At 30.2% G+C, this 9619-nt stretch overlaps 2 protein-coding genes across 3 annotated transcripts; one reads left to right on the top strand and one right to left on the bottom strand.

The window, feature by feature from the left end:
* Positions 1 to 346: 346 nt before the first annotated feature.
* LOC122627962 (retinaldehyde-binding protein 1) lies at positions 347 to 3229 on the bottom strand. 2 transcript variants are annotated; one of them, XM_043809665.1, is made up of 5 exons: positions 2862 to 3229; positions 1560 to 1900; positions 1322 to 1450; positions 967 to 1201; positions 347 to 802 (listed from the first exon to the last, which is right to left on the bottom strand). In XM_043809665.1, exons 1-5 carry the CDS (start codon positions 2983 to 2985, stop codon positions 768 to 770), a joined length of 864 nt encoding a protein of 287 aa, XP_043665600.1. In that variant the 5' UTR covers positions 2986 to 3229; the 3' UTR covers positions 347 to 767. The 2 variants fall into 2 exon arrangements, with proteins under 2 accessions (XP_043665600.1, XP_043665601.1); XM_043809666.1 differs by lacking the exon at positions 2862 to 3229 and adding an exon at positions 1985 to 2282.
* Positions 3230 to 5020: 1791 nt separating this feature from the next.
* Positions 5021 to 7716, top strand: LOC122627728 (transmembrane protein 18). Its single transcript, XM_043809118.1, has 5 exons — positions 5021 to 5504; positions 6322 to 6439; positions 6519 to 6573; positions 6643 to 6736; positions 6881 to 7716. The coding sequence occupies exons 1-5, from the start codon at positions 5448 to 5450 to the stop codon at positions 7016 to 7018; spliced, it is 462 nt and encodes a 153-aa protein (XP_043665053.1). The 5' UTR covers positions 5021 to 5447; the 3' UTR covers positions 7019 to 7716.
* The last annotated feature ends 1903 nt before the right edge of the window (positions 7717 to 9619 follow it).

The following is a 9619-nucleotide window of genomic DNA, read 5'->3' as shown; positions in this document are numbered from 1 at the left end:
AATAAAAACTTGTATTTCGTTTTATTTAAAGAGTCACTAATTTCGACGCTGCCGTTCAGTCGCAAATAAATTTTTATTCACGAGAAGAACATTACTAGAGAAACATACTAATTTAATTTTATAATTTTACTTCTTTTTTTTTTTAAGTAAATTTACCCTCCTTCACGATCTGTTATATTTGAAATAAGAAAAAAAACTCCGTTAGTTATTTCCATTCATTTGCAAGTGAAAAGGACAGTTCATGTACCTCATTATGAAACATAGAATAGTTGCGAGTCATCAGAAAGTTCATAGAGCATTTAAGCGTCATACACATATTGAAGATCATCTATAAAATAAAACACCCTTTTATGTTGGTAAAAATATATTATATATTATACATAAATCAGCATAGATTTTCTATGATAACGCACTATATTTAAACCCTTTTAATAGTGTACGTAATAACATATACTTATACAGAAATATTTATGCCTTGGATTGGTTTATAGTTACGAGGCGATTACGTTTAATGAAACGCATACATACATACATACACATACACGCGCGCATGCGCGCGTACACTGACAACATGTTTTTGTAAAAACAGGAACTCAATTAAATAAATGTCATGACATATATATATAAAATATGCAATTTGTATAAAATTTAAAGCGAGTTATATAATCTTAAACTTTTACTTTCTAGTTAACAACGACTAACAAAAAAGAACGTTCCAGTCTTAATTTTGTTGAAGAAAAAGAATAATACGCTATGGGAGACTGAAATTACTTATTTATCTGATACCCATACGAATTCCATTCTGAAAAATAAAATATGAAAACTCGATTAATCGAAGAAACGTTTTTAATAAAATATAATGAAAAATGGTTTATAAATATATATAATGATTAACATCGTCATTTATATACGTAAACGAAAGCATATGTTGTTTTCACGTTAACATATATATAATAAAGCTGTTACCTTTTATTCTATCTTCGTATTGAAGAATCGTCGGATACCAATCGGCACTGGTGTAATCGATTTCAGGTAATTGGCCGCCATAATTTTTTGGTAAATGACTAGGTGCAATGTGACTATGCAACGAAGACATTTTCGTGCCGTGGAAAAACATACGTTTCTTTAATTTTTCACGAACGAACGGCTTAAACATTTGCCAAACCATATTGAAGAGGAATGGCTGTTTTACGATATGAACCTAAGACATTAATAATGATGTATCATTGTTATTTCATTTTCCCAAGAGTTGACAAAGAGTAAAACAATGACGTTACGAAAACGACGTGTCCATTTGAATTATTCATGATTATATTCTAACCTCCTTTAATCGGAACGGTAATGCATCTTGAATAAAAGTTAGAAGTCTCATATTAAAAGACGGTGTCAAACCCATCACCTGTTTCATCGAGAGACCATCGAAATCCATTATTACGATGGAACCACGTACCTGATGAAAGAACAAAGTTTTATTATTCAATATTCTTTATCGAAGAACAGAAAATTAAAGAAAAAGAAGAAGAAAAAATAGGACAAAATATAAATGATCATGATCATACTTGAGTCTCAGGTTCGAACATGGCGGCCACATGGATGAGATAAAGCAATCGAAATAATTGATCGGCATTAATTTTCGAAGGGTCCCAAGTTTTGCCGACGTTAATTAACAACACTCTTCGCCTCTTTTCATCTCTAGTTTTAAGAACATTGACGACGTTGTGCTCGAGAAAAGATTTCTTTTCATCGGAAGGTATTAAATTGTCCAAAAGTGCAGCCTGCTTCTGTTTAAAATCGGCGATTCTTTTTATCAATTCGTAAGCACTTTCCGGATAATATTTGCATGGTCGAAGAAAGATCATAAGGAATTCATCGTCCGTTCTAAAATGTAAGGTTTTGTCCTCTGAAAATAAGAATTGATATTTTGTAAGAATCGAAAGAAACTACTACGTTGATTATTCTTCGATTACAGCGGATGTAAACTAACATCGCGTGATCGAAAATGTTTCCTTGGCCGTTTGCAAATTACCCCGATCAATTTGATTAGAGGAAATTTTCAAGAAAAACGTTCATTCGATATCAAATGAATTCAAGAAAAGAAACTATAACGAGAAAATATGATTGTATGAAATTGATAAGTTATATTTAATTATATGGTAATAACACTTATATTTATCGCTTAAGAGTATCGAACATATGGTACACTCTTATACACACTTATTGTCAATAAATCGTGACATATAAAGAACGATCTCATCGAATAAATCGATCAATTTTTATCTGTTTTTTAAATGAAGATCGTTGATTGAAGATTAATCATCGTCTTATCAAAATGCAAGATAGCATCAAAATCCCTATATTCCGTGTTACGAAATATTAATCAATTACAAATGTTAAGGAGATGCACATGATCGTTACTAAAACATTTATTCTGATAAGTTACTTAAAATATATTTCTTTCTCGAAGAATCGAAAAATTTCTTATAATAGAAAAAAGATCTTACGAATACGATCCGAGTTATATCGAAAGGAGAAGAAAATACGATGATAACGCTCTTATCTCGGACATATGTGATCCCCTCATTTCCGAACGTATCAAGTGTTGCCTATACGATATGTGGACCGTGTGAAAACATTTTTTTCTACAATTCGATTTCTTCTAAGATCATGGATTGAGTAAATATTTATATCCGAACGAATTGTATACAATATCGAATCTTTTAATAGACTCTACTTATTTTTAAAACAAAGATATCTTAAATTTTCATCATTTTTACAAGTATTAGAACATTAATACGTATGCGAATGTGAATTGATGAATGAAATGTGAAAAATTAAAAATAACAAATAAAAATATATTTCACCTTCGATATACTTCCTCAAAGTGTTGATACCATTTTTCACATTTTCCTCGGTTTCCCTGAGTTCTTTTACCGCGACGACCTTGGTCTCCGAATCGATTGGGTATTCTTCTAATTCAAAGGACATCCTTCGAGAGTCTTTCTTTCTCTTCGAAATAAAAACGAACCCTCTGTTATCTCTCTCTCTCTCTCTCTCTCTTTCTCCCTTTCTCTCGCAAGCCACAAAAATTCAGCGATATTGATATCCCTTAATAGATTGTAGAAGCAATGGGAGAGAACACACCTCGCACAAGAACGAGCACAATATATCTGGCTCGATATATCTCTACATGAGGAGGAGGAAGCCTCTTCTTGTGTCCACCATCACGATATAATCTTTGACCGTTCAAAGTCCGAACGACAAAGTTACGATTTGATGCGACAACATTATTACTCGCGATTATTGTAAATGTTTCTTATATTACCAATTCTTGCTAAAGACTGCAAACCCTGATGATTGGTTTTTTATTACCCTTCTTCTTCTTCTTCGATCGTAATACAATACATTTATGTCATTGTTTGTTTCTGTACAATCATTTCTGTACAAATTTCAATAATCAATATAATAATATATATCTATATGTTTCACTAAACTTCATTTTTCTTTTTTATTGCATGTATCTCTTTCCTTTTCTCTCTCTCTCTCTCTCTTATTTCTCTCTCTTTTATTTCTTTTCTTTCGTTTCTTCAAACAGCTTTCTTTTTGTAAGACATTGAAGAATATGAAAATAGAATAACTGGATGTCCTTCCTCGTGAAAAGAATAATCGAATAACGAACGCTTTTCATTAACCAATTCAATAAACTCCACCATCTATTGACATACATAAATGATTTTTCAATGGAAGAACATACAAGATTTTTTACTTTAATTCGTACGATAATCGATGAAAGAAAATAATGAAAGAATCTGCTTAATATCGATCGATTCTTAAATGATCACTTTGTTTGGTTCTCCTTACATTCGTATTTAAATATGAATACATATGTTATTTCATAAAATTAGATGATGAAATAAAATTGAAATAATTACAGACGCATTATTTAGATGATAATGAAATATTTGTAATATGACCTTCAACTTATAACAAATTTTTTTTAATGAATCTGAAATAAGATTAATATTAGAATAAACTGTTTATATATGTATAATATTACATATATATTTATATATATATTATATATATAATATTACATACATATATTTATATATATAATATTATATATATATATACACACACACACACATACATGTATTTTATTTTGCATTTTTTTTTATTCCATGTAATGTGAATCAAATGAGTAATACGATAATAAAAAGAAATGAATCAACGGATACGAAGTACACGAGGTTATAACGATACATGAATGCTATTAAGTGATAACAGTTAATTGAACAAAGACTCAAGTCAATCTTTAATGTTTGAAGATAACTAATGATAAATATTATTAGCTTCGTAAAAAAAGTAATACTGCTTCGGTTTTTATTCGTGGTATTTAAAACAATGGATTTATAATTATTCATTTTTCTCGTAGATAATAGAAAGGATTAGTGCGAATGAAAACATTATATCGAAGTAAACATAAAACTCATAAAAAATATTTGAATTACGCGCCTAGCCGAGTGGTATCGCGGTACGACGTCCCTTTTATTTAAATCCTCAATCGTATCGTGCTCATATTCTAATTTCATTTATTTTATCAAAGATATTTTTAACAAGAAAGCTCTGACGCGTTGTAACTAGTTATAAAAGTTTATATATAACAAGATCTGAACTCTTTCAACTCTTATTTCTTTCTATCAAAACATAAGACATATACAAACTCACGTTAACTATACCGTATAACGTATTTGACAACAAAGTTACCTGTAATACCGATAAGTCAGTACAGTTCGTATAATAACCAAAGGAGGGCAGTATATGTCCGGCGCGAAATTCAACGACCGTCGTTGACGATAACCGACGTTTCTCGAAGATTACCGAACTGCTTCGATACATTGAATGAAAGAGTATGCGTGTCCTCCTATCGCGTGCCATCGTCGTAGGCTCATAACCAATACAGACAACATCGGTAATGTAAGCGTCATTTTATCCTCATTCTTTGCGATCCATACCGGTTATATACGTTAAGATAAACGTTCTTATTTCCTCCATTATAGAAAATTACCTTCAATATCTACTTTTTTTTTTTCCTCTTAAAACATTTCTGTCTATCTGGCTCTCTTAATGTGCGTTTAGCGTTATATCATTCATTTGTAAGTACAACTTTCCGTCCTTTTCTATGCGTAGCACATACATTTGGATGCTTCGAACGGGGTTAGGTGATAAAAAGGAAAAGAAGTAGGGGAAGAAGAGGAACAGGAGGAGAAGGAGAAGGAGAAGGAGAAGGAGAAGGAGAAGGAGAAGGAGAAGGTGGTGGTGCAGTTGGGGAAGGAGGAGAAGGAAGAGGTAGTAGTGGAATAGGAGGAGAAGGAGGTGGAGAATAAACGTGTAATTTTGCGAATGTGCGCCTTTCTCTTCTTCGCGGTGCAAATAATCCGTGAAAAACGATGTCAGATCCCATAGCCACAGACATGATCGACGGCATCTGGCCATTTTTAAAGAGCGTAAGTTTATTTGTATCCACTTTCACTCGTTATTTTCTCTTTCTTTCTCTCTCTCTCTCCCTCTCTCTCTCTCTTTCTCTCTCTCTCTCTCTCTCCCCTTCTCCCCCTTCTCCCCTCTCTTTCTATCTCTCTCTTTCTCTCGCTTTCGCGCTTCTCGAAAGCGAAAGGCGATTACGCTGACATTTACTTTGTAAATTTTCTTATTATACTCCCCACCCTTTGACTCTTTGACATTTTTTTTTTTTTATCATCGTCATCGTCGCCGTCATTATCATTTCTATAATTTTTATCCTCCTTATCTTTACTTTTTTTATCGACTATTACATTTATTATCACCATATTTTCCCACAATGATCTTCCGATTGTCGTGATATTTTACGATCATTTGATTATGTACGTGCATTGATCTTTATTAATACGTCGTAATTCACTCGTCGATATAATTTATTATCGTTCTACTGTCGTTTCGTTGCCCCAATGATAGTACTTCAATTACATATATAAAAAAAAAACCAGCTCTAGTATCACAATTGTTTTAGTTTGGAACTTTCTTTTTTTCTTACTTGAATGTCTTTTTTTCTTGTATCCTTTTTTGTTTTACTCTTACAATTTTTAATACCGATTCAGAATATAAGGAAATTCATGAAGTTATTATATAGCAGTAGTTTTATAATACTTTGACGTTTACATTTTTATGTTCGTTATAACTCTTTTCCTTATTTTCTTTTTAGTAATCTTAAATTTATCGAATGAAAATGTATTTCGTCAATACGTACAAAACAAAACATTTTCTTATTAGCGGTCGCTTTTGTTACAGATCGATTGGAGAGATCCATGGCTAGCTTTGTTATTAACTTTTCATATTGCTGTTACAATGACAGCTCTGATGACACGAAATCATGCTAATTTTCAAATCATCTTGTTCCTTGTATTATGTGAGTAAATAGTATAATTATCTATATATCTATATATGTATATCTGCGTCGACGTTATTACTATTGGTTGTATTTCTAGTACTTCTCGTTTACTTCACTGAAACCATCAATGAAGTAGCTGCAACAAATTGGATGTAAGCATTGAATTGATAACCGTGGTAAGATATTACATTATTTATGGTTTACATTATACGTTCTTATAGGGTATTCTCAAGGCAACAGTACTTTGATTCTAAAGGACTATTTATATCAATAGTTTTCTCTACACCTATTTTGATGAATTGCATGATCATGGTGGTAAGTAAAATCAATAATTTTACCTTCGTACTTTCCTATTATAAAGATATTTTCAATCAATTTTCTTTTCAACCAAAACATTCTTATCAACTTTAAATAATCAACTTTGTATATTTATTTTTCTAAATTGTTATGATGTTGTAGGCTAGTTGGCTATATCAATCCAGCCAATTGATGACAAGTCTGAAAAGAGCACAACTGAGACAGCAAGCCAAAAATAGGCAGTCCAATGGTGACTTGTCAAATGCAAATGATAATACAAATCGACAGAAACAAGAATAAAACCGATAACATCTAGTCAAGCAATGAATTATGATTATAAGTATATGCATTAAGCATCACTATAAGGCAAAAAATATAGAAATAAGTGATAGACTTACAAATAGATAGAAGTCTGCATTTTCATGTAATCCCTTAAATCTGAAAAATACCCTGGAGGTGTAATTCTTTCTTAGCTATTGCCAATTAATTGGGAGTGTAATTTATATTGATACTGCCTAGTCAATATAATGATGACTTGTATTTTCAGACTTTCAGTATTGTGCAAGTATAATTCGAATACATTAAAAGGAAACATAATGTACAAGTAAAAAATAATCTAAATCAACTACACAAAAGCAGAATTGAAGGTCATGATAAAACTTAGGTAATATTAAAAGTCTGAATTTATAGATTGGTCCAAACTAATGACATTATTTTATATTAAAGTACATTCCTACAGCTTTCTCCTTTTTCTTACCAATTAATTTATCATAAAATATTGATAATAAGACAAAGTGTTCTTAATGCAAAATCATGTACTTATTATTGCAACAGATCGCTTTTAATGCAAGACTATGGTCTAGAAGTAAAGGCATAATTAGATGATTACAAGTTATGTAATAAAGTATGTATGCATTATGTATATCTGTGTGTGAAAAATCATGTTAAAATGTACGTATGCTTTACGAATGCGTGAATAAATGCTTTTGAAATCAAAAGATCCAAACATTATTTCGATATAAATCAAGTAGTGGAAAATAAAAGTTTGATAATTGTTTTGGCTTTCTTGATTTGTATATTATGCATCCAAATTAAAACTTATTATTTTATTCACTTTAAATAATTAACAAAGTATATTAGTTTCAATGTAGTTATAAAGTGTTTATTTGTATGTTATATTATCGCTTAATCAATGAAAAGAAATCTTGTTAGTATAAATAGATATATGTATCTCGTAACAAGAGTTATGGCATTTTTAAGTTTTCTTATAATCGATACGACTTTTTTCGTCGTAATATGAACGCAAATAATAATAATAATATAAATGATATTTCATATAAATAAATGTATAAATATATTATATAAATAAATGTATTGAAACAATTACTAGATTATCCATTTTTCTTCCTCTTTCTCTAATTATTAAGTAATTTATATAATATTAACTATTATAAAGAAAGACAACATTTCTTCAACGAAACATACAATTTTATTTTGGAATCTTGTCCAACAAATGATCGACGCTTATATAACTTTTTTGTTTATACGCAGTTGCTAATGGTATGGTAACAATTGATTATAAAATAACAATAGAGTAATTGATTTACCATATGATTTTGAATGATTATTATTTAATACAAATATGTAAACATTTTTAAACAATATTACTTATTAATTATACACATTATGCGCTTTGATGTGTGTCTATATATGCATGCGCACGCGCGCGCGCGCGCGCGCGCGTGTGTGTGTGTGTGTGTGTGTGTGTGTGTACGTCATATTACCTTATCGATCTTGTTACTTATAGTAAATTGAAATACGTTATTAACACTAGAACTGATGGTTAAGCTATTTTTAACAACTGGTCTTTAAAAAATACATAATAATAAAATATTTTTATATTTATTAATTTATAATTTTCTTACAAAAGATATTTTATGTTATGTAATATATTTCTGGAATTATTAATTCATGTAGGACATAAATGAAGATTGGCATATTTTATCATTTATACATTAATAATAACAATAAATATAATAAAAAATAAAAAAAACATGCTTTGTTAAAAGTACATAGGATATGTTTTGTAATCCTATCTTGAAGATACAGACTAGTAAAACTCGAATCACTTACTCTTATTTTTTATAATCTATTACCTGTTATAGTTAACAAAGATTTTATTAATTAATTTATTATAATGGTACATCTCTTTCCTCTTTATTCTTTTCTTTTAGGTCATGTTACTTACTACCTTCTATTTTCTTTTTTCTTTGCTCAATCTACTCAAAACCTTATTCTATCTTCTTCACTCCGTTTATTCTTTTTTTTTCATGTCTTTTCTGTCACATTCTTTAACATTCGTACATCATATTCGCAAATTCTGATCTTCCATTGTTCCTATTGCTGTATCCTTCATTTGTCCTACTTATTATTTATCTCGCATACCCTGGATTTCCATCTCCCAGGCTCCTACCTTTCTGTTATAAATAAACGTACCTTGAAAAGGTCAAATCATATTTTAGCTCAATCGATTTTCATGGGTGCGCAGGCGTGCGCAGCACATTATTAACAATAGAACTTCCCATAAATATTAAAATAAATTTCCATTTTAAAGTTAAATTATTCTTATGAATATAAAGTGAATTTTTACATACAAAAGTTATAATTTTTATAACATTTTTTATAAATGCAGTTTCTCTTCAAAATGTATTTTCCTCATACATATTTTTGTAAGTATTAAGGATGATGGTAGCTTATTATTATTATTATTATATCCAGGCTCACATCATTCGCGTGAACACAGCTAGGTCCTTGATGTTCCCCGGGCATTACCTTCTCGTAATTCCATCCTGGTTATACATTCTCACGGAAACTTCCTGCGGCAACGTAACTTAATACTTC

The sequence above is a fragment of the Vespula pensylvanica genome, chromosome 3 (assembly GCF_014466175.1).
Source record: "Vespula pensylvanica isolate Volc-1 chromosome 3, ASM1446617v1, whole genome shotgun sequence".
Classification (NCBI taxonomy): domain Eukaryota; kingdom Metazoa; phylum Arthropoda; class Insecta; order Hymenoptera; family Vespidae; genus Vespula; species Vespula pensylvanica.
This window is presented reverse-complemented; position numbering and strand designations above follow the sequence as displayed.

Excerpts from the sequence above, each read along its gene's own strand:
- LOC122627962 (XM_043809665.1), bottom strand. The coding sequence starts at position 2,985 with ATGTCCTTTGAATTAGAAGAATACCCAATCGATTCGGAGACCAAGGTC. Across the intron at positions 1,901-2,861 it reads TTTGAGGAAGTATATCGAAG|AGGACAAAACCTTACATTTT; the intron begins GTGAAATATATT and ends TCTTATTTTCAG. Across the intron at positions 1,202-1,321 it reads TACCGTTCCGATTAAAGGAG|GTTCATATCGTAAAACAGCC; the intron begins GTTAGAATATAA and ends TTAATGTCTTAG.
- LOC122627728 (XM_043809118.1), top strand. The coding sequence starts at position 5,448 with ATGTCAGATCCCATAGCCACAGACATGATCGACGGCATCTGGCCATTT. Across the intron at positions 6,440-6,518 it reads CATCTTGTTCCTTGTATTAT|TACTTCTCGTTTACTTCACT; the intron begins GTGAGTAAATAG and ends TTGTATTTCTAG. Across the intron at positions 6,737-6,880 it reads TGAATTGCATGATCATGGTG|GCTAGTTGGCTATATCAATC; the intron begins GTAAGTAAAATC and ends ATGATGTTGTAG.